At 37.0% G+C, this 22969-nt stretch overlaps 1 protein-coding gene across 5 annotated transcripts in view; it reads left to right on the top strand.

Moving 5' to 3' along the window:
• Positions 1–22969, top strand: part of BICD1 (BICD cargo adaptor 1) — a 226328-nt gene that overhangs the window by 84780 nt on the left and 118579 nt on the right. For all 5 annotated transcript variants that reach the window (XM_077870524.1, XM_077870522.1, XM_077870521.1 and 2 more), the window contains exon 2: positions 7374–7586. In XM_077870524.1, the coding sequence (XP_077726650.1) occupies positions 7374–7586 (213 nt within the window). The remainder of the gene's footprint in view (positions 1–7373; positions 7587–22969) is intronic.

Here is a 22969-nt window from a genome sequence, read left to right as displayed (position 1 = left end):
ACATTTTAGGAATGTAAATTTGAGTTAAAGCAAATTGTCGAAGAGTGCATATGAATGATTCCATTATAGGTCTTTAAAAAAAAGTAATATTGAACAATATATTATTACAAATACATACACATAATGGTAAACTACCAAAAAAAGCAAGAAAATGGTAAATACAAAATTTAGGATAGTGTTGACTTGGGGAGGAGTTGGAGAGCAATGAGAGAGCACAAAGGAAAGGCAAACAAGCTTTTGAGGCTAGTGGGTTATGGTCTTTATCTTAAACTACAGAAATTAATTTTGATGTTTTTTTTTGCTTATATTTTCTTGTAAATTTTCGTGTATATTCAACATATAGCAAAAAATTTTAGAAAAATCTCTGAGTAGTTTGGAAGGGGGGTTCAGCAAGACAGAAGGTGCCAATTATAAACCATCAAGGATACAAAAAAAAATCTAGGTTTTAAGTAAATATACATTTGAATGATAGGCTGTTAGATATTATGCCTGGAAAAATCAGGGGCAATTACCCAAGTTGTCATAGATCTCCTGTGTTTTCCAGATGGTTGGGATTTATAATTGGATAGGAGTTAGGTTAAAAGCCGGAGAAGATGGGGAGAGTTAAGGAAGAGTTGAAGATTCTCACTGAAAGAAGATAAAACTGAATTCTTTGCTAAAATAAACCTTAGAGCCTAGGGCTTGAGGAATTTGTTTGCCTTTTACATTTTTAATGGCTTAACAAGAAAAAAGGTTACATCAGAACTTCTGGTAAGAGGTTTAGTGTTTCAGAAATGCATAGGGACCTGTGGTCCAGAGAGAGGCAAACTGCCTCCCTGAGTCATGCAGGAGTTCACGGAAGACCTTTACACCAGAGGAAGCAACAGCCCGCCAGCATCAGACCCAAGACTTCCAAAGGGCGGGTGAGAGAGGCTGAGGACTGGTACTGAGCAAGCATCTTACTGTGTGCAAGGCATTTTGCGGTGGATTTTATATCTTTTCTCTGATATCCTGACCTTTCAGGGCTAGTCTGTTTTTACCTTTCTTTTTCTTTTCTTTCTTTTTTTTTTTTTTAAGATTTCATTTATTTATTCATGAGAGACAGACACACAGAGAGGCAGAGACACAGGCAGAGGGAGAAGCAGGCTCCCCACAGGAAGCCTGATGTGAGACTAGATCCCATGACCCCGGGATCATGACCTGAGCCAAAGGCAGACGCTCAAACACTGAGCCACCCAGATGCCCTCTGTTTTTATTTTTAAGGTAGATGCTGTTTCTCTCCTTTTGTACATGAGATGAGTTTCAAAACCTTGCCAGAGATTTCAGAAGAGGCAGATCTAAACCCTGATGTGTTTGATTCCAAAGCACATTTTCTTTCTCCTAAGAATAGCCAATAAGTTTTGAGCATTTACTGTATTTGTCCCAAGAACTGTTTTAAGTGATATGTCGATTTTTTCTTTTAAGCCTCACAATACTACGAGTGAGAAAACTGAGGTACAAAATGTTAAGTAACTTGCTCAGTGTTCTGCAGGTGGGAAGAAACAGAGCTGGTCCAGCTCAGGAGTCCACACCCTTGACCTCTCTTGCCTTTTTCTGAGTACATGTGCCTTTTCAAGGATTAGGCTTGATTCTGTCAAGGATACCTGGTAATTCCTAATGACTTTTGAGCCATGAGTCATGGAAACCAATTTCTCGCAGCTGGGTACTCTTGAGTGTCTCACCTCCAGTGATCCCTTCTTTTGTAATTGGATCATACCCTCTGTTTTGCTGCTGGAGTAAGTCGTTTGAGAAAGGTTTCTCAGTCAATGAGTTCTAAGTAGTTTAGCTCATTTATTCCTGTGTGTGTGAACGTGTGTGCACACTTTATGAAATCCTTTGGACTCATTATTTTCCACAGAGTGAGAATGCATCCTTCATAGAACTCTCAGTTCTCGGGGCACCTGGGTGGCTCAGTAGTCGAGTGTCTGCCTTTGGCACAGGTCATGATCCTGGGGTCCCGGGATTGATTGAGTCCTGCATGTGGCTCCTTGCAGGGAGCCTGCTTCTCCCTCTGTCTCTTTCTCTGTCATTCTGTGTCTCTCATGAATAAGTTAAAAAAAATCTTAAGAAAAAAAAAGAAATCTCAGTTCTCTTAAGCTCTCAAACTCCATTCTTTAACATGGACTTTCTTTAAGGCTTAAATTTCAAAGAAGTGGTAATTCAACATTATTTAAACCATTTGTTGGGATTATAACTCATAACCTTCCTACTCTGAAAGTATTTGAAGTATATTAAAATAAAAGAAACCAATACCATGTGGATAAATACAAAACTCAAAACAGCAGAGAGAACACAGGAGAGTTATACCAGAAACTTAAGATATTTTAGCTAATTGCTGTAGAGCATTTAATGCGGAATTTCCTAGCCGGCTGAGGCAACAGAGACATGTAACTGGTCAACTAGTTTTTATCATATGTTCAAAGAAGGTAAAGTCGTTTATTGGGGAGGATGGGTTACATTGACAGGCTAGTTGCCAACCCTTTTCTTCTTACAAGTTAAATCAAGTCTCAATAATACCCGGCTCGCTCAGGTCTTGAAGTGCTGTGGTAGAGACTTTAAAGAATGCCACCAGTGGTCTTTAAAAAGGTGCCATGGCAGTGCAGTAATTATTGCTTAGTAACACTCAAATTTAGGCTTGCTGCTCTGGGGAAAGGCCAGGTTCTGACTCACTCCCTCCTTTGTTCAGATCTGCTAAAGGTTACCCCCTTCCCTGAAGGTCCTGTCTTAATAGGGCTTCCTCTCTTGGTACCTGCCTTATTCTCTATCCCTGCACTGTCCAACATGGTAGCCAGTACCCAAATATGACAATTAAAATTAATGAAATTATATAAAATTTAAAAATTCAATTCTTTGGTCACAAGAGCCACGTTTTAAGAGCTCATTAGTCACATGTAGTTAGTGGTTAGTAGACAACACAGATACATCTTTGCAGAAAGTTCTATTGGGCAGTTTTTTAACCTGCTTTTACTCTGGCTTTCATTTTCTTTCTAGAACTTTTCCGACATTATGCCACATACTTATTAATTTATTTATATTACACTAAAATATGTGCTCCTGCTAGCAGAGATTTTTATTTTTATTTATTTATGATAGTCACAGAGAGAGAGAGAGAGAGAGAGAGAGAGAGAGAGAGGCAGAGACAAGGCAGAGGGAGAAGCAGACTCCATGCACCGGGAGCCCGACGTGGGATTCAATCCCGGGTCTCCAGGATCGCGCCCTGGGCTAAGGGCAGGCGCTAAACTGCTGCGCCACCCAGGGATCCCGAGAGCTTTTTTCTAGAATATAGTAGATCCTCAGTGCCTTAAGCATTTCAGTGGTTGTTATAGTTCTCTGTAAACACTTGTTGAGTGAATGAACAAATGAATAAATGTTACAGTTCAAATAAAACTATTTTTTAATGTCCTTAGATGACTTAGTATGTTGTTCTGCTACAGTTTTTAAGATGAAAGAATGAAAATTCTATAACCAAGGACACATATTTTTAAGATAATAGGACATTATTAAATATACTAGCCAAACTTTTATTTCTTTAATCATTCATATTAGGAAGGATGATAAGTATGAAAATGCCACTTAACAGCTAATGTATTGTCCTGAACATGAAGGTAAAAAATATCAATTTTCTTTGGATTAAGAAGTCATGTGAGTAGAATGAGAAAGGAAAGAACTTACTATATAGCAAATTGACTGAGATTGGCAGGTAATTGAAAGCAGCTGTGCTACATTACAATGGACTATATGAAGGTAACATTGTACAATTAAATCATAATACATTCCAAAATTGTATAGAAATGTCAGTTTACTTGAATTAATTTCAAATGAAAATTATCCATGAAGTGATTGCAACTTAAAAGGAATTTGCTGTCTGAACGAAATATAACTAGAAGCATGACTACCCTAGGTTTGCCTATAAATAGACATTGAAGCTAGTTTTGTGATTTCTGCCAAGGATACAGCTTCAGTGGCCTTAAAAAAGATTGTTTGTCTTCTCTTGGGCCCAGCTTTGTCAGGACATACTTGGAATAGTTATGGAAGGAAGAAGGTACCTGGCAGAGCCAGACAAGTCTGGTAAATCTACTTAAACAATTAGCCAAATGATAGATGTCAGTTGGCATCATATCCCATTTTAGTTATTGACAGGAATTAGGTAAAGTAGGAGTGTTTTCTCCTTTACTCTCCCTTTCTAAAATGCAGATATTTTTTGAGTTATGTTAGTACTCAGTGGATTTGCAAATGCAGATCAGGGGCATCTATAGCCTGTGCAGTGTTGATACTATTTTTCTATTTCATGTGAAAAACACCAGGGTTAATGTCCTTGGATAACCTCGCATACTTACATTGGTTTTAAAATCTGGTCCAAAGAAGGGCCAAGTTCTTCACAAAAATAATGACTAACTTTGGAAACCCATATGGTCAGTTAAGGTTTCTGAGCTGCAGTAAGTATAAATTAAAAGAGTCATCAAAATGTTTATATTTGCAATTTCAATTCTTGATTCGTTTTTGAAAATATATTCTATGTATGTATCTGAAAAATCATTTCCTTTGGTGCTGGATCCAGAGTACAATTTTTAAAACTTTATGTCAGGGTTGGAAAGGCAAATTCACTTGCTATTAAGACTTTAGGGGTTGTTTTACCTATCAAGGGACCATTGCCTATGTGCTGAAAATAATATGAGAGCCATATTCTGAGTGCGTAAGTCTATTGATTTTACTCAGGCAGAATTTAGAAAATGGCCTTGTAGTTTGCTGTACAAAGAAGTGGAAAAGTATGTTTTAAATAGGAAGCTAGCTGAGGTGCTTGACACACAGTTCATGCTAATTGTAAACTTTACTAATGCTTAACTGTATAGTCAGGGTTCCCTTGTTAGGGTGAGGGTCTGGTAAAGACTTCACCAGGTCATCACAGAGAAATTGCCAAATCTCTCCCCTCCAAAGGCATTCTAATGGGTAATGAATTCAGACCCGATCTCACCAAATCTGACCATTACTGATGGAAAAGCAAAGTAAAATCATTTGTGAAGATAATTTTTCATCTGTTCATGAGTCTATATGCTTACTACAAATAGAAATTTGAATACTCAAGTAAGAATTTCTTTCTGTTCAGAGACTTAACAAGCCAAATGCCAAGAGTGTTCTACACTGTACAGATGAACATCCATCTATCCCTCCATCCTGAAATGTTTCTCTTCTCAGTTGATGCTTAGGAACCATGTTTTGATTTTGATCCATGTAGAGATTTTAAAGAAGATAGTTTATTGAGACAGAGGTTTGCAGGTTATTATTTTTCTAAATTTTTGTTCTATGAATAAAATTTGAAGAAGTCTTTGAAATCATTAAATCATACTGTGTCCTTCTAATAAGTATTAAGACTATATAAATACTATTTCTCATCATACTTTGGTGCATTAATTTTGTATTCCATTGATAACTCTTACCTGATAATCCATTGATTACTTGGTGTTTGTCAAATTCTAATATATTTTATCTTCATCATTCCTACTACACTTATTAATTAGAATTCTATCGTAAAGAAGAGCTATTCCTTCTTCCTTCATTTATTCAGTTATTGTATCAATGTGGATTCACAACTATATTATTCTATAAATTATAATTCATTACACAGTTATTTATTTTATTGTCCAAATTATCCCAGACTTGGCCATTGGTAGCCCCTCCTGATAGGCTCTTGCATCCTTTGACAGATCCCTATTATTATTTTTTTTTAATTTTTATTTATTTATGATAGTCACACACAGAGAGAGAGAGAGAGGCAGAGACATAGGCAGAGGCAGAGGCAGGCTTCCATGCATCGGGAGCCTGACGTGGGATTCGATCCCGGGTCTCCAGGATCGCGCCCTGGGCCAAAGGCAGGCGCTAAACCGCTGCACCACCCAGGGATCCCTGATCCCTATTATTTTTTGAAAGCATTTTGTTATTTACTCTTTGGCACCACAAGATGTATGAAGTTCATTCATTTTGCTGTAGCTTGAGAATGGATCATTTCTCCAAAGAACCCTAATTCTTTTTTGTTGGAGATTGATATTTAGAAACAAAATCCAGGTGCAGGTATGCTCATTGCTGCTGAGATGTTCTGGCTTTTGGGCTTCTCAGTGGCCTGTCTGTGCATGTATATGCCCACACATAAACGTCTCTCTCCATCTATCTATGAATATTTAACTACCTATTAAAGACTGTAAATTCATCTCGATACTTCTAATTACAGCTCAGTATATTAGTTTCTTTCTAGAATTTTCCCTTTCCTTATTTGTAACTTTCTCCAACAGTGAGAAACCTGGCATTCATTACTGATAATATAATTAGTTATTTGGTCAACCCTAGTATTCATATAAAGACGTTTTTAGAATTGTGATCCCATAATCCCTGTGAGAATTTACAACTTGACTACAGTAGTTGGGTACGGTTCTTTTTGTCTTTCCCAAATTACTCAGGCCAGATTTTTTTCTTCTCCAACCCTTTCAGTGTGGTTAAGTTGTTAATTTGTGGTACAGCTAGGAACATTTGTTACTGTATGTGTTCCGCATGGGGTCCCCTGATACACAGAGGTTGTTTTTTGTTATTATTTATTTGAAAGATATGTGAAACATAACTATAGTTCTGAGAGTCAGACCTGTATGAAAAGGCTTGCTCTGGAAAGAACCCCCATCCCTTATATCACATTTCATACCACCCCCCCATTTCTACTCACTCCCTGTGGCTTACCAATTTCATTAGTTTCTGGTTTATTCTGTATTTCTTTTTGCACAAATATGTAGATATAGACATTTTCTCATACAGTGAGTACATTTCCATGTGTTTGGAGGGGTTTGTTTTGTTTTGTTTTCTTGTAGTACTGGGCCATTTGAATGCCATTTGGGGATTGTTTTCTCTTCAGGGTGCTGTTGGTAATTGGTGCATTCTTACCGCTAATGCATCAGAAAGCTAATGAAGCCATTATTTTCTTCCTTGAAAAATGTTTTCAGGATTTTTTTTCTAGAATGAAAGTGAGAATGTGAATTTTGATGATCTCATTAGCACTGTTTTCCTTAATAGGATCAGCTTAAGAAAACAGTAACATAAAACAAACAGTTTTTTTCTTTAACTCATTATATATATTTTTATAAAGAAATTAAAATTTTTTCTTTCCCCTTATAAATTGAATTTGAATTATTTCAAATATCAGAACAGTTAGATTGTTGCATAAAATGTGTTGTTTTGCCTCTGGACGTCTTGTAGAGTAGCAATTCTAAAATACACAACAAAACAAAACATTTCCCGGAGTCTGTCTCAATAATGCTATGGTGCATTTCATCTAGCACTCTTTCTTTCTTTCTTTTTTTCCCCCAAATACTCTGCAGGCCTTTGGGCAATCCTTCTCCATCCACCGGAAGGTTGCTGAGGATGGAGAGACTCGAGAGGAAACACTTCTGCAGGAGTCTGCATCGAAGGAAGCTTACTACCTGGGGAAGATCTTGGAGATGCAGAATGAACTGAAACAGAGCCGGGCTGTGGTCACCAATGTCCAGGCAGAAAATGAGAGGTTGACAGCCGTCGTGCAGGATCTGAAGGAGGTAAACAGCAAATTCCCTGTGAGAGCTTTATGTGAGAGAGAAATAAGATTCCTTCTAGGAGAGAGGAATAAAACTTGTTCTTGATCAGAGGAGCTGTCTTAAACAAAAAGCACATAATAATGATGCTAGTGATTTTTCTTGTTTAGTGAAATAACAGCTTGTTCTGAGATGAGCTTTTCTCTTATTATAAGTTAAGAGTTAAAGTCTCTTTATTGAGTAGTTGGGAATTGGCCTTGTTATTTCTGCAAAGGTTTAAAAAAATAATGTGACCTTAGCACTTCCTCTCCCCTCTACCTGTTTTAATACAAGGTGGAGAAGAACAGTTGGCTGTGATGCTCTGTATCAGCACTAATTCAAAATGACAGTAGTGTTAGCTCAGGACTTCTCACTGGGGAATGAGACCCCAGGGGAATGTCTGTAGGGTCGTAGAGTCTGGCAGTGCAGATGCCATAAGCCCTTTTTCTGGTTTTAGAGAAGGCAGCAGATTATAGCTGATATGAATTAGGTCCAGGAGCCTCCCTGGTCCCTGCACTCACTATTTCTCTTCAGGTTTCCCAGGGTAGCATGACGTGCCAGGTCATTTTCAGAATGTCAGAGTCATTCTTCAGTGGAGGGGTGATACTGGGAACAACTTCATACACCATACCCTTTTAAGAGCATTTTTGGAAACTTCACATTTTTTGATGAGAAAACTATAGAAGAGGTGAAGATGTCCTTTAATTCTTAGAGCAGTGTGGCGGAGATTGACAAACCAAGTGGGCTTATTAATTGAGCATTTTAGTAATACAAAAAAGAAGGATGAAAAAATCATTAAAGATTATGAAATATAAGAGAAATGACCCACTGATATTTTTCTCCTGAAATTAGTAACATATTACAAATACATATTAGATACAGTACATTGTCCTAAATTTATTGGAATTTAATCAATAATTATATTGATTACATTTACATTTACACATGTCCATATAACATGCATTAAATGCACATTGGCAATAAGTTTTCTATTTTACATAGCTCATTCTCTCTGGACATGCCCAAGTACAGCAGTATGACTTCTAGAAACTGAGGAGCCAACCAAGTGGAAGTTAGTGCTGGGTACTGAGAAGAACAGGACACAGTTTTCGGGATACGCTGCCTCATTTCCCTCTGATGCAAATGATTGTTGAAAACTGAGATCCTCTCTAGTTCTGTATTTGATACACCTATAAGTATTGGGTGTGGGCCATCGTTGGCTTACCTTTGTAGTCCTGGATGCTGCTCTCCTGAGGAATCACCATTCACCCTTTCAGCCCCAGGCTTTCCTTTAAGACAGGCATCCACTACAGAAGTGGACCCTAGGTCATGTAGGGCCATCGGCTACCATTCTGGATCAAACAAGGCCCCGAACATCCACAGAGGGCAGCCTCAGAAGCCATGAGCAGCAGGTTCGTGTGGCAAGTTGGCAGAAGGGCTGTGACATGGGCAATACACACACACAGGTGGTTTGTGGAGCATGACCTAAGCTAATGAGTCATGCAGTCTTGATCGCCAGTTGGATGGATCCTTGGAAAGCTATACATCTCCACTGTGCATGGCAGCTACAGCTGAGGAATGAGCAGTGGGGGTTGGGAAAGGGCAGAAAATCCACAGACGTTTCTCTGTTGAGGCATTACAGTGACAACTGACGAAGCATCCTCACTATGTAAGCAGTGTTTGAGTGCCATTTTCCAGCGAAGAGATTTAGGATAACCAGCAGGAGTTGGTAATTAAGAGTGAGGATGTAAGTTAGGAATGAACTGAAGCAACAGAGAAAAAAAAAAGTTTTGAGGAGCCATCCATTCAGGTCAGTTCTCTGATTTTAGTGGGCATTAGAGTCACCTAGAGAATGCATCCAGCCATGACCCCCGGGGTCCACCCCCAGGAATCATGATTCTGGAGGTCTAGGTAGAGCTCAAGAATTTGCGTTTCTCACACGTTCACACCAGATGATACTGTGGCTGCTGCTCTGGAGACCATCCTTTAAGAACTACTAATTTAAACTCTTTGGCTGGCCCAAAATTAGGGAAGGGAGTATTACAAGGCTCACAATTTCGGGAACTGCTGAATGAATCATTGAGTTATAATCCTCTATATCTATACATTTTCAGTATTGATTTGCAGGAAGAGAATGACTTGCTTCATCCAAATTTATGTATTTTTAATCTAATATAAACATAAAGCAATCTAGACTATGAGTGTATTCATTCAGGTTTATTAATTAACTAAAAGAAAAAAAAACAGGCTGTCAGTTTCCTGGGTTTCCAAGTGTGGTAATATATTTGTTGGTGTTCTTTCTAGTTGGCTGGAAGCTATTGGTATTACTACAGTTGGAGGACTGCTGGTTTTCCTCCAGGCCTCATATTTTAATGTACCTAGTAAAATTATTAGCACTTAGAGCCAAGTACATTTGTAAAAGGAGAAAAGGAATAAATTGTATTGTTTGGAATGTTGATACAGACTTTTTAATTGAGGTATAATTGACATATAACATTATATTAGTTTCAGGTGTACAGCGTAATGATTTGATATTTATATTGTGAATTATCACCACAATAAGTCTAGTTAATGTCCATCACCTTACATAGTCACACAAACATTTTTCTCTTGGGGCATTTGGGTAGTACAGATGCTTAAATGTCTGACTCTTTGTTTTGGGTCTGGTCATGATCTCGTATGAGGTTGTGAGATCGAGCCCCACATCTAGCTCCATACTCAGCACGGAGTTTACTTGAGATTCTTTCTCTCTCTCTCCTTCTGCCCCTCCCCCAACTCTTGTGTGCACACTCCTGCACTTGTGCTCTCTCTCTCTCTCTGTCTCTAAACTAAATAAATAAAATCTTGAAAAAAAATTTTTTCCTGTAATGAAACCTCTTAAGATCTATTCTCTTAGCAAATGTGTAGTGGAGTATTATTAACTATAGTCACCATACTGTACATTATATCCCCATGACTTATTTATTTTATAACTGGAAATTTATATTGATATAGACTTTTGATTTCTGGTGTTAAATTTAAATTCCAGATTTGTTTTCATTGTAGGCTCATTTTTATTTATTTATTTTTGTACTCTGAGCATTGATTGATGCATAATGATTAGAGGAGAGATCATGAAACAAAAAAATTCATGACCTGATAAACCATGAGAAATACACAAGGGTAACCAATGCAAAACGTAGTAAATCATTAGCTTGACAGATGCTATGTGAATTTAAGTAATGGAATCACTTTTATTTACTGAAAGTAAATTATTTACTCTTTATATACTCATCTCTTATTTCAGTAGGATTATTGGCACTAGCCAAGGTTTGTGTGGTGTGTATTTTATGGAAGCTTTGCACATTGTTTGTATACATGTGTAATTCCAAGGTCAAATTCTCTTCCATATATGGGATGTATAGGATAATGTAATGGAAAGAAACAAAATTTTCTGAAAATTAATATTCTAGACTCAACTCTGCTAAAAGTTTTATGATTATATTCATGTATTTGTAGAAGATCATTTTAGCATATAGTAAATGCTGTACATATTAAACATATAGAAAATATAGTACATATTAAACATAAACTGTTATTAATAACTTGTATTGTTGAAGAGATCCCTTATTATGTTGATTCATATTCTTAGGCTAAAGAAACATTAAATACCTCTTTGAATTTATTGCCTTGAAAGTTCTTTCTTTTAGATGAATCAGGCAGTAGAAATTACAATGTGTTTTTTTGTTCCTGCTTTGGTTGTTAAGAAGTTCCAGGACTTGAGTGGCTCAGTGGTTGAGAGCGTCTGCTTTTGGCTCAAGTTGTGATCCCGGGGTCCTGGGATCGAGTCCCACGTCAGTCTCCCTGCTTATGTCTCTGCCTCTCTCTCTGTGTCTCTCATTAATAAATAAATAAATAATCTTCAAAAAAAAAAAAAGAAGAAGAAGAAGTTCCAGGACTATGTTTAACTGTAAAGACTAAGATTTTCTATATAATTCTTCCCATTTTTATCATCCTTAATTGTATATGTGTCTTTAATGATAAACAGCTTTAAATAATTTTTTGAGGGGTACCTGGGTGGCTCACTTTGTTAAGCCTCTGACTTGGGCTCAGGTCATGATTCCAGGATCCTGGGGAGCCTGCTTCTCCCTCTCCCTCTGTCTCCTCCCCCCTGCTCGTGTTCTGTTTCCTTTTCTCTCAAATAAATAAATAAAATCTTTAGAAATAATAATAATACTTTTTTGAAGTATGGAGAGTATAAAGAAAAAATATCACCTTAACCAAAATACCAAATTAGGAGTTCCGACAGGGCCAGTAATAGAGGGGAAAAAACCCTTGGGTTGCCTTGCTCATTTTGGTGTGAGCTTAAAGAGAACAGATAGATTACTATAGTGCCTCAGCAGATATTTAGTAAACAAATTTGATTTTCATTTTTTTCTCTTTAATCCGTTAGGTGTAACATGTAGAACATAGTCTAAATAGGTGGATTTAAACAACATTTAATTAACACCTACTTTGTACTATATTAAAGTAACATCCACATTGATGAAATCATAAAATAGGATAATGAAATTTTTAATACTACTGAATACTCTGTTGTTAATAAGTAAGGTAAGTCAGAATTTACTGCAATATTTTACAAACTATGAAATGCAATTTTACCAGTATTCCTAACCAGAATTGGTGTATATGTGAAAAAGAGATGTCAAGAAGGGTAGACTCCTTCAGGTAGAATGCAGAAGATTGGAGTTATAAAATGGACTATTGACCTTCGTAGAGATTAAGCCTATCCTTTAAAGTACAAATAACATTGGCTGCTGGGCAATGTGCCAGGCACTGTTCTGAATTCTTTCCATGGATTAACTTGCTGAATCCTAATGATGCCCTGTTGAGGTAGGTTCTATTACTATACCATTCTATTTTTTTGACAGGGCACGTAAATCACAGAGAAGTCACATAACCTGTCCAAAGCACATCAAGCTTGTAACAAGCCAGGATCTGAATTCAGAAAGTGGCTCTGATCTAGACACTCTCTGTCATGTCACTGTACTGCCAAGAGTCTTTCTCTCCTCTGAGTCTTGCCTCAAGCTAATGAAATTTCTGGCAAAATATATGAAGCTTTAGTACATTATCTAAATTTATAACTTATTAGAATGTTATTATTAGCCTTTTGTTGGGATGTGGCCATTTTGTATTTTAAAAACTGTTTAATCCCTATGATATTTTTTAAAAAGCTTTATTTGAGGGATGCTCAGTGGTTGAGCGTCTGCCTTTGGCTCAGGGCGTGATCTCAGAGTCCCAGGATCAAGTCCCATATTGGGTTCCTTGCATGGAGCCTGCTTCTCCTGTCTCTGCCTCTCTCTGTGTCTCTCAGGAATAAGTAAATAAAATCTTTTTAAAAAATAATAAATTTAAAAAAAAGATTTATTTGAGAGAAAGAAGAGAATCTGGAGCAGACTCTCTGTTTGAGCATCAGAGAGCCCAATGTGGGGCTCGATCCCACGACCCTGAGATCATGACCTGAGCCAAAACCAAGAATGGGATGCTCAGCTGAGTCACCCAACTGTCCCAATCCGTATGATTTAAGAAAAAAATTCTTTAAGTTTTATTTACTTAGGTAATCTCTATACCCAACATGGGGCTTGAACTCACAACCCCAAGATTAAGAGTCACACACTCTTCTAACCGAACCAGCTGGGTGCTCCAATCCATATGATTTTTATTATGTTTGAGGCTCTACTGTTTTCCTTCATTGGAATACACAACCGAATTTCATAATATACCAGTGGCTCAATTTCTAGAAACCTGATAATTGCCAATATTTTAGGAATATATCAAATCCATTATAAGGAATCCATATCTATGAACTTTTTAGGGCAGGAAGGCTCTTAATGATTATGTGGTAAAGACTACTCCCAGATCAACAGTTCTTTCTCTGGTATCTCTAAATGGTCATGTAGCCTTTACTCAGACATTCCTAGCACTGTGGAGAAGATAAACTGTGAGTCCTTTCAAGGAAGGAACTGTGCTTCATCTGTCATTTATTTTTGAATCCCCGGCACCCAGCACAGTGCATTGCCAAAAGCAACATTTTTTATGTTTGTTGACTTGAACTGAAAGAACATGCTTTGGGAGTTAGCTACTCCTAGGTTTGAACTCCAGCTGTGCCACTTGACCAACTGTGTGATATACTTTTGTTTTCTAAGCTTCACTTCCTTAATTCCAACCTGGAGGTAGTAATACTATCGTGTAGGTCCTGTGCGAAATGCCAGGAGTTGCTAAATAACTGTTTATTCCCTTTTTTACAGCTTGTTCCCAAGGCTACTCACCGTGTTGCTTGGCAGCTCTAATTGTTAAACTGCTCTTTTTTATTAAATGAAAAGTTGACTCCCTGTAATTTCCACCAGCTGCCCATATTTCTAGCCTCTGGATCTACAGAGAATATTTTTTTTTAATTTCTTATTCCACTTGACAATTTTAGCCTATGCCTAATAACTTTATATATTTGCAAAGAACTGAGTCTTTTTCAGACTAAACATATCTGAATCCATTAGTATTTCTTTATGTGATATGGTTTCAGGTTGCCTTACTTTCTTAGACTGGCATCCAGTGTCTCTTAAAAATGTGTGTCTGCTTTTAAAAAACATACTATTTAATGTCTTTATCCCTGCTATATATATCCTTGAAATTTTGTATCATTGGAACTAGATTTTGAGATTCTCATCTTAGCATTTTAATTTCTTTGGATTTTCAACTTCTCAGTCATACATTTATTCATTTAACAAAGGTCTCTTAAGTATTTGCCATGAGCCAGATGCTTGGGGTACATCAGTGAACAAAAAATTCAATGATGAGTGGTTGTTTTCAATGTTAAAACAGCTAACCATATTTAGAAACCATTTCCTTCTATTCCTTACTATCTGAGGAAATAGAGAGTAAGTTGTGTTTTAGACAGTGTATGTGACAGACTGAATGTTTGCGTGCCCCCCGCCCCTGCCAAACATTTATATATTGAAACTAATCTCCAGTGTGATAGTATTTGGACATGAGGTTTTTAGAAATGATTATGTCATGAGGGTGGGGCTCTCATGAATGGGATTGGCACCCTCACAAAAGAAGACTTGCCTAGCCCCTTCCACTATGTGAGGACACCACAAGAAGATGGCCATATCTGAGCCAGGAGGAAGGACCTCACGTGACACTGAACCTGCCTATGCCTTGATCTTGGACTTCCAGATCTGGACTTCTCCAGAACTGTGAGAAATAAATGCTTGTTGTTTAAGTCACCCATTCTATGGTATTTTGTTATAGCAGCCAAATGGACTAGGATAACATATAATATTTTGTATATTATACTCATCTTAATCTCTTATTAAAACTACAAATATGTTGCACTTGTGGTGACTAAGTGAAAATCATCCTCCATAGAGCCAGATTAGATGTCATGACCTCAGCCAGTAAGCACATATTCACTTTATTCCAAGGAGAGCCCTTTAGCTACTCTTTAAAAATATATTTGTTGGGGATCCTTGGGTGGCTCAGCAGTTTGGTGCCTGCCTTTGGTCCAGAGAGTGATCCTGGAGTCCTGGGATCAAGTCCCACGTCGGGCTCCTGGCATGGAGCCTGCTTCTCCCTCTGCCTGTGTCTCTGCCCCTCTCTCTTTTTCTCTCTCTATGTCTATCATGAATAAATAAATAGAATCTTTTATATATATATATATATATATATATATATATATATATTTGCTTGTTTTGTAAATAAGCAGTTTGGTAATAGGGTAGAATTAGAAACCAGGAAATGTGATTTCACATCTTAACTGTTTCACCAGTTATGTGATTAAACTTTTTCATTTCCCATATAAATATTAGAATAACACATGTCGGGGATCCCTGGGTGGCGCAGCGGTTTGGCGCCTGCCTTTGGCCCAGGGTGCGATCCTGGAGACCCGGGATCGGGTCCCACGTCGGGCTCCCGGTGCATGGAGCCTGCCTGTGTCTCTGCCTCTCTCTCTCTCTCTCTCTGTGACTATCATAAATAAATAAAAATTAAAAAAAAAAAAAGAATAACACATGTCCTGCTTCCCATGATTTTGATAAGGATAAAATATTTTCATGAAAATACTTTATAAGAAAGAAATGATTGTTATTTACTGTTTCAAGGTTTGGTAATCAGACTTAATAGCAAGACAAACAATAAATTAGAAAGATGTATTGGAGATTCAGGAAAGGCCCCAGCACCTTCTGATAGTAGCAAGAATAATGCTTGAAATCCTGACACCAAAAGAGGAAACAACACATATTTTAAAACTTGTAGATTGAGAGAGGAGAGCTGTCTAGGTATTCTTACTATTGGTGTAACATAGCCTTTCATATCTGGCTCCTTCTTGAAAGGGTCATCACTTTATTAGTATAACATCAAATGTGCTTACAGATGACCCAAGTCATGGCAACAAGATTAAATTATTTTAGGTACCATAAACAAATATCCCTATTAACATTATTAGGAATTTGAAAGCAGAGTTTAATAACATACAGACAATTCACCTTTGAATACTTATGATTTGATTATGTCTTTGGGAAAAATAAGTTACATAAGTGGGTTTGTAGGTAGGACTAGTTTAAAATTTTAAGCTGATAGAATTTGGGGGGGGATGTACAATTCTGTGAATTTTAACACAAATAGTTTCATGTAATCACAGCCACAATCAAGATGCAGAACAATTTTATCACCCTAGAACTTCCCCTGTGCTGCGCTACTCCTTTGAAGTCATACCCTCCCCCACTCAATTTCTAATAACCAATCATCTATTCTCAATCACTATAGTTTTATCTTTTCAGGAATGTCATGTAAATGGACTTATACAGCGTGTAACCTTTTGAGATGGAGTCTTTTCTCTCAGCATAATGCCTGTGAGATTCATCTAAGTATTTACATATATCAGTAAATGTTCCTTTTTGTCGTGGAATAGGATTTCACTGTATGGATTATACTGTAGTTTGGGTGATTTTTTGTTTGTTTTGTTTTGTTTTTTAGATTTTATTTATTTATTCATGAGAGACACTGAGAGAGGGAGAGAGAAAGGCAGAGACACAGGCAGAGGGAGAAGCAGGCACCATGCAGGGAGCCCGATGTGGGACTCAATCCTGGGTCTCCAGGATCACGCCCTGGACTGAAGGCGGCGCTAAACCGCTGAGCCACCTAGGCTACCCTGTAGTTTGTTTGTTTGTTTGTTTTTAAATCAATTCACTTATTGAAGAACATTTGGTTTGTTTCCAGATTTTGGCAGTTTCAAGCAGAGCTGTTACATACATTCTTGTACATTTATATTTTTGTGTACGTTGTAAGTTTTCATTTCTCTAAGTAGGACAAATAACAAGGAGGGTAGGAATTCTTGGTTAGATGGTAGGTGTATGATTAACTTTCTCAGAGTGGCTATTCCATTTTGCATTTCTGCTAACAGTTTGTAAAAGTTCTAATTTCCCTTCATCCTTTCCAGCACATGACATTATCAATATTTTTAATTTTGGTCATTCTGATAGGTTTGTAGTAGTATCTCATCATGATTTTCTCACATTTCCCTAATGGCTAATAATATTGAACATCTTTTCATGTGTTTAATTGCCTTCTGTATATTCTCCTTGGTAAGGTTTCTGTTTGAGGCTTTTTCCATTTATTAATTGTGTTATTTCTCTTCATAGGTAAGTTTTGAGAATTATTTATATATTCTGAATGCAAGACCTTTGTAAGATAAGCAATTTGCAAATGTTTTCTCTTAGTATTTGGCTTGTCTTTTCATTCTCTTTAGAGTATCTTTTGCAGAATGCAAAATAACACTTGTCCTATTTGATAAAGTCTAATGTTTCAAAAAAAATTACTAGAGGTGGGAGTGGGTGCAATGAGTTAAGGGAGTCAAAAAGTACAAACTTGCAGTTATAAAAAAAAGTCATGAGGCTGTAATGTATAGCATGGCAACTATAGTTAATAATACTGTATTGCATAGTTGAAAGTTGCTAAGAGTAGATCTTGAAAATACTCATCACACACACACAATTCTGTATGTATGGTGATGGATGCTAACTATACTTATTGTGGTGATCATTTCACAATGTGTACAAATATGGAATCATTATGTTATTTACTTAAAACTAATATAATGGGGATCCCTGGGTGGCTCAGCGGTTTAGCGCCTGCCTTTGGCCCAGGGCGTGATCCTGGAGCCCCGGGATCAAGTCCCACATCGGGCTCTCTGCATGGAGCCTGCTTCTCCCTCTGCCTGTGTCTCTGCCTCTCTCTTTCTCTCTCTGTGCCTCTCATGAATAAATAAATAAAATATTTTTAAAAACTAAAAATAAAACGAATATAATGTCATATGTTAATTATACCTCAAAAATAATAATAAATTTTATGTATCATGCTTTTAATATCAGATTTAAGAACACTTTTCTATTCCCAAGTCATGAGGATTTTTTCCTATATTTTCATCTCAAAGCTTTGTAGCTTTAAACTTAGTTCTATGATCCCTTTGAGTTAATTTTTGTGTATTCATACCTTATAGTATGACGTTTAAGATGAGGTTCTTTTTTTTTTTTTTGCATATAAGCATCTGATTGTTCCACCACTATTTGTTAAAAAGTTAAAAAGACTGTCTTAAAAAAAAAAAAAAAGACTGTCTTGCTTGAATTGCCTTTGCACCTTTATTGAAATCAATTGGCTATATTTGTTGGGTCTATTTCTAGACTCTCTGTTCTGTTCTGTTGATTTATGTGTCCATCCCTTTACCAATACCACACTGTCATGATGAAGTCATAGAGGTAACAGGAAGCCAAATCATGTAGGGTCTTATAAACCAATGAAAGGATTTTGGCTTTTGCTTTTAGTGAAATGGGCTGTTAATTGGAAAATGTTGAGTGAAGGAATGACATGACTTTAATGAGGCAAAGATAAAAGTAGGAAATTTTTGTAGTCAGCCAGATTTGAGAAGATTGTGGTTTTGGCCAGAATGATAGGTAGAGGTGGTGAAAAGAGGTCATATTCTGAATGTATTTTCAGAGTGGAGTCAACATAACTTTTTAATGTGTTTAATGGAGTCAACATAACTTTTTAATGTGAGAGTCGAGTCAACATAATTTTTTAATTCTTAGTGGAGACTAAGAAATAAAGAGGAGAAAGGATGTCTCCAGTCTAAAGTTTTAGCTTGACTAACTTGAAAAATGGAATTATCTCCATATCATGGGGAAAATGTCAGATGAAAGAAGTTTTAGGAGTGAAGATTTGAACTTCAGTTTTAAATGTATTGAATTTTAAATTTTGATTAGACCTCCAAGGGTAGAATATGGGTGGGTGGTGGGAGATGAAGGCCTAGAGTTTGGGAGAGAGACTTAGGGATAGAAATATAATTTGTGGAATTATCAGCAGAAACATGCAATTTAAAGAATATCAGTGAGATCATCAAGACTGGAAATATAGATAGGAAAGGAAGAGACCTAAGAACTGAGCCCTAGACCACCTCAGCCCTGTGAAGTTGGGAACAAGAAAGGAAACTAGCAAAGAAGACTAAAAATCATAGTAGGGGTAGAAAGAAAATAAAGAATGGTTCCTGGAAGCCAAATGAAGAAAGTGCTATCTGTGAAGGAAGTTATCAACAGTGCAAATGCTGCTAATAGGTCAAACAAGATGAGGAAACTGAACATACTGTTGAGTTTAGCATCAGTCATCTCAGTGAGAGAGATTTCTATGAAGTGGTGGAAGCAAAAGTCTGATTTAGAGTAGGTTTAAGAGAGAATAGGAGAGGAGTTAGAGACAGAATAAAGGCAACTTTTTTTTTTTTTTTTTTTTTTTTTTGAGTTAATTGTTTGCAAAGAAGACCAAAGAAATGAGAAGGTAGCTTGGGGACAAAATAAACTCAAGAGAGAGTTGTTGGGTTTTGTTCTTTTTTTTTTTTTTTTAAGGTAAAAGAAATAATGTTAACAGTTTATGTGAATGCTGATTGCTGATGGGTAACCTAGCAGGGAAGGAAATTTTAATGATTTAAGAGGAAAAGGGGAGAATGCCTAGAACAATTGATTTCCTTGATTGAAGGAGAGAGGAATGGAATCTGGTGCAAAAAATGGAGGGATTGCCTTTAAAAAGGAGCAAAAAAGGGGGTGGCTAGGTGGTTCAGTGGTTAAGTGTCCAGCTCTTGACCTCAACTCAGGTCTTGATCTCAGGGTTATGAGTTCAAGCCCCACACTGCACTCCATTCTGGGTGTGGAACCTACTTTAAAAAATGCTGATTTGGGGGTGCCTGGATGGCTCAGTTGGCCAAGCATCTGACTCTTGATTTCAGCTCAGGTCATGATCTCAGGGTCATGAGATCGAGCCCTGGGTCATGAGATCAAGCCCTATATCAGGCTCTGCACAGGGTTTGGAACCTGCTTAAGATTCTCTCTCTCTCTCTGTTCCCCTCTCACCTCTCTCCTCCCTGTGCACACTCTCTCTCTCAAAAAGAAAAAAAAGAAAAAAGAACAGGGAAGTTTCATCTATGGCAATGCCTGGAAAAGCAGAGTATGTGGCTGCAGATGTAGGTACTTCAGTAGGTGTGAGTGAAGAGTCTATAAATACTCTTCAGGCTGCTTCACTTTCCTCACTGAAGCAGGAAGCAAGGTCAACAGCTGAGAAAGCAGATGGGGGAAGTGTTAGGGATTTGAAGAGAAAGGAGTGGTAAGGTAGTACCTCGGAATGAGTCATTAAGGTAGGAGCATGAGTATGAGTGGCTGAAGCAGGGGAAAGATGTCCCTCAAGAAGAGGAATTCCAGGAATCAAGATCATCTATGCACATATTGAGAATGCCAGGAATTAAAACCAGCCCAGACGTTCTAGAGATATTGACCAGAAGCCTGGAACTAAAGTCTTGGAAAAATGAGGGGGAATGAGCTGGTGTGTGGGAGGTGACAGTATCAATGCTGGTAATGGATATAGGGTCATATATAGGGTTTAGTATATAGGGTTTAGTCCTACCCTGCTGCCACAACCTTGTCCCAGTAGAAGCTATGGTTATTTGGTTTCTCCAAAAAATGTATATATTTATCAGCTTAAGAAGAAAATCTCCTAATGATTTGAGATTTTGAAGCATAAGAATTTAAGGGGAGGTGGGAGGGAGACTGCTCTGAAAGCAACCATGTGGAGCAAAAGGGGCACCCATCTCACCTCCAGGCCAGCACTTGAGAGGGTTGCAGGGGAAACTGTCCCCAGGGGAGAGTCAAGTTTCCATTAAAGTGAGGTAAGGAGTACATTATACACATCTGTAAAAACGATATGATGCCTGCTGTAATCCCATATGCTCAGAGTTAGTGGATATCCATTACAATGTATGCATTATTATAAAGAGCATATAAACCTAATTTCTCTTTTTAAGGATTAGAGATATGTTTTCCATGATTTCAGAAGTTGGGTTATTATATTTGTCAATGAGAAATAATACAACAGCTATCGAATAGTTCTGAAAATGATGTCAGTTGATCTTTATTAAAAAATATTGTTGGCCTTTTGAGATTATTTTAGAGAGGTAGTATGGACCTGCATCTTTATAATCCCAAATATTTTGAGGGCAATTTAGAAAATGAAAGCATATGTAAATATTTCCAACATCCAGATGTTGGACCTCATTTGGACACAGCTTCAAAACAGTATGTTTTTTGTGACTCCTGCATTTCTGCATTAGGCAATGAGAGGAGGCATAAACTTCTGGCCTGAGATGGTAGTTGCATCAATGTCCTGTGCAATAGCCAATCATTAAACCAGTGCCAAATGGAGAATTAAATGGGAAACTGCAGAGAAGGTCAAGCCAAAGTTAAAAATGGTGAGAGAGCATTGCTCAGAATATGCTGTAGGAACGAAAACTCTGAAACTGACATAGGTTTAAAGGAAAATCTATTTTTAAATTAATCCTGCATAGTCTACTTTATTTTTAAAGGTAAAGAGGTTTTCTTAGTTATTTCATTTAAAAATAATAAGCAGTAAAAGGCAACTTGCTTTTTTAAATGTAAAATCGGCATCATATATGATATATATAAATATAAATATATATAGATATATATATTTCTTTTCTCTCCCCTTCTCTCCCTATCTCCTCCCCTTCTCCTGCCTTCTCTTCTCCTCTTCCCTTTCCTATCTAACACCAGCTTTCTGCCTCTTGGAATATAAGAAGAAAGATCTGTGCACAATCCATTTTCTACACATTGATTCTTGGGCTAAAAATAGCTTGAATCAGTTTCAAACTTTTTCTTCCACTCCAAGCTCAGGTTTTGCTCCCAGTGCAGACTGCGTAGAAGGAGAAGTAATGCACAATCAGCATTTCAGATGGAATGCTTAGTGGACAATTTTAATCTTTTTTTTTTTTTTTTTTTTACATCTTGACCTCTATTTCCAAAGAACATCCTGGTTGGCAAGTCTAGCCTGATTAAGATTCTGTTCAGGCATTTAATTCTCCTAAGGGAATTTATAGCTTAATCTAACAATCAAGAATGCCTGAATCTACTCAGAACTTAATTTCTTGAAGGTTATAGGAAACTTAAACTTGAGCAAGGCAGAAAGAGGAAATAATGAGTGAATTTAGAGATGTAATAAATTTTGATGTATATATTTTGAATTCTACTTTTTAATGCTTACTAAACATATATGCCTATATATATGCTTATCAATATATAGATATTAAATATTTATTTATCTATTAGAGAGTGCACACAAAGTGAGGAGGAGCAGAGGGGGAGGGAGAGAGAATCTCCAGTAGACTCCCTGCTGATCCAGATGTGGGGCTTGATTTCACCCTGAGATTATGACCTGACCTGAAATCAAGAGTCACTCAACTGACTAAGTCATCTATGTATGTATTGAGAAACCCAGAAATTAAAACCAGACCAAGTGCCCCCAACAAATACATTTTATTTATGTATTTATTTATTTTTAACAAATACATTTTAAAAAATAAATGTTATAGACCAAATGATCAGATATCAATAGACTCAAGCTGTAACTTTTAATTTGACTTAGGATAGAACACTATGTATTCCATAAGAAAGGCATTGATTGCCTTTTTAACTAGGTTTTTCATTATCACTTACTTGTTCAACAAGATTAAAAGTACTTGGATTTAGAAATAGTTCTCTGATAGAGTTTTGGTTTCATTTAAAGCAATTTTTCAAAAAGCAGAATTGTTACTAAACATCTCTTCTGAGGCTAGCACAATATAAAAAAAACCTCATTGCCTGCATTACATTGGAGAAATCTAGGATATCAATACGTATTTCCTCATAGGCTTCGGCACACAATATACCCTCACAATTGTTTTTAAACAACAAGGTAGAGATTTGGCTACCTGTACAAAGAAGGAAGTGGCCTTCAAACTTTTTCTG

Source organism: Canis aureus, chromosome 25 (assembly GCF_053574225.1).
Source record: "Canis aureus isolate CA01 chromosome 25, VMU_Caureus_v.1.0, whole genome shotgun sequence".
Taxonomy (NCBI): Eukaryota; Metazoa; Chordata; class Mammalia; order Carnivora; family Canidae; genus Canis; species Canis aureus.
Note: the sequence above shows the minus strand (reverse complement) of the source record. Positions and strands in the feature narration are given on the sequence as shown.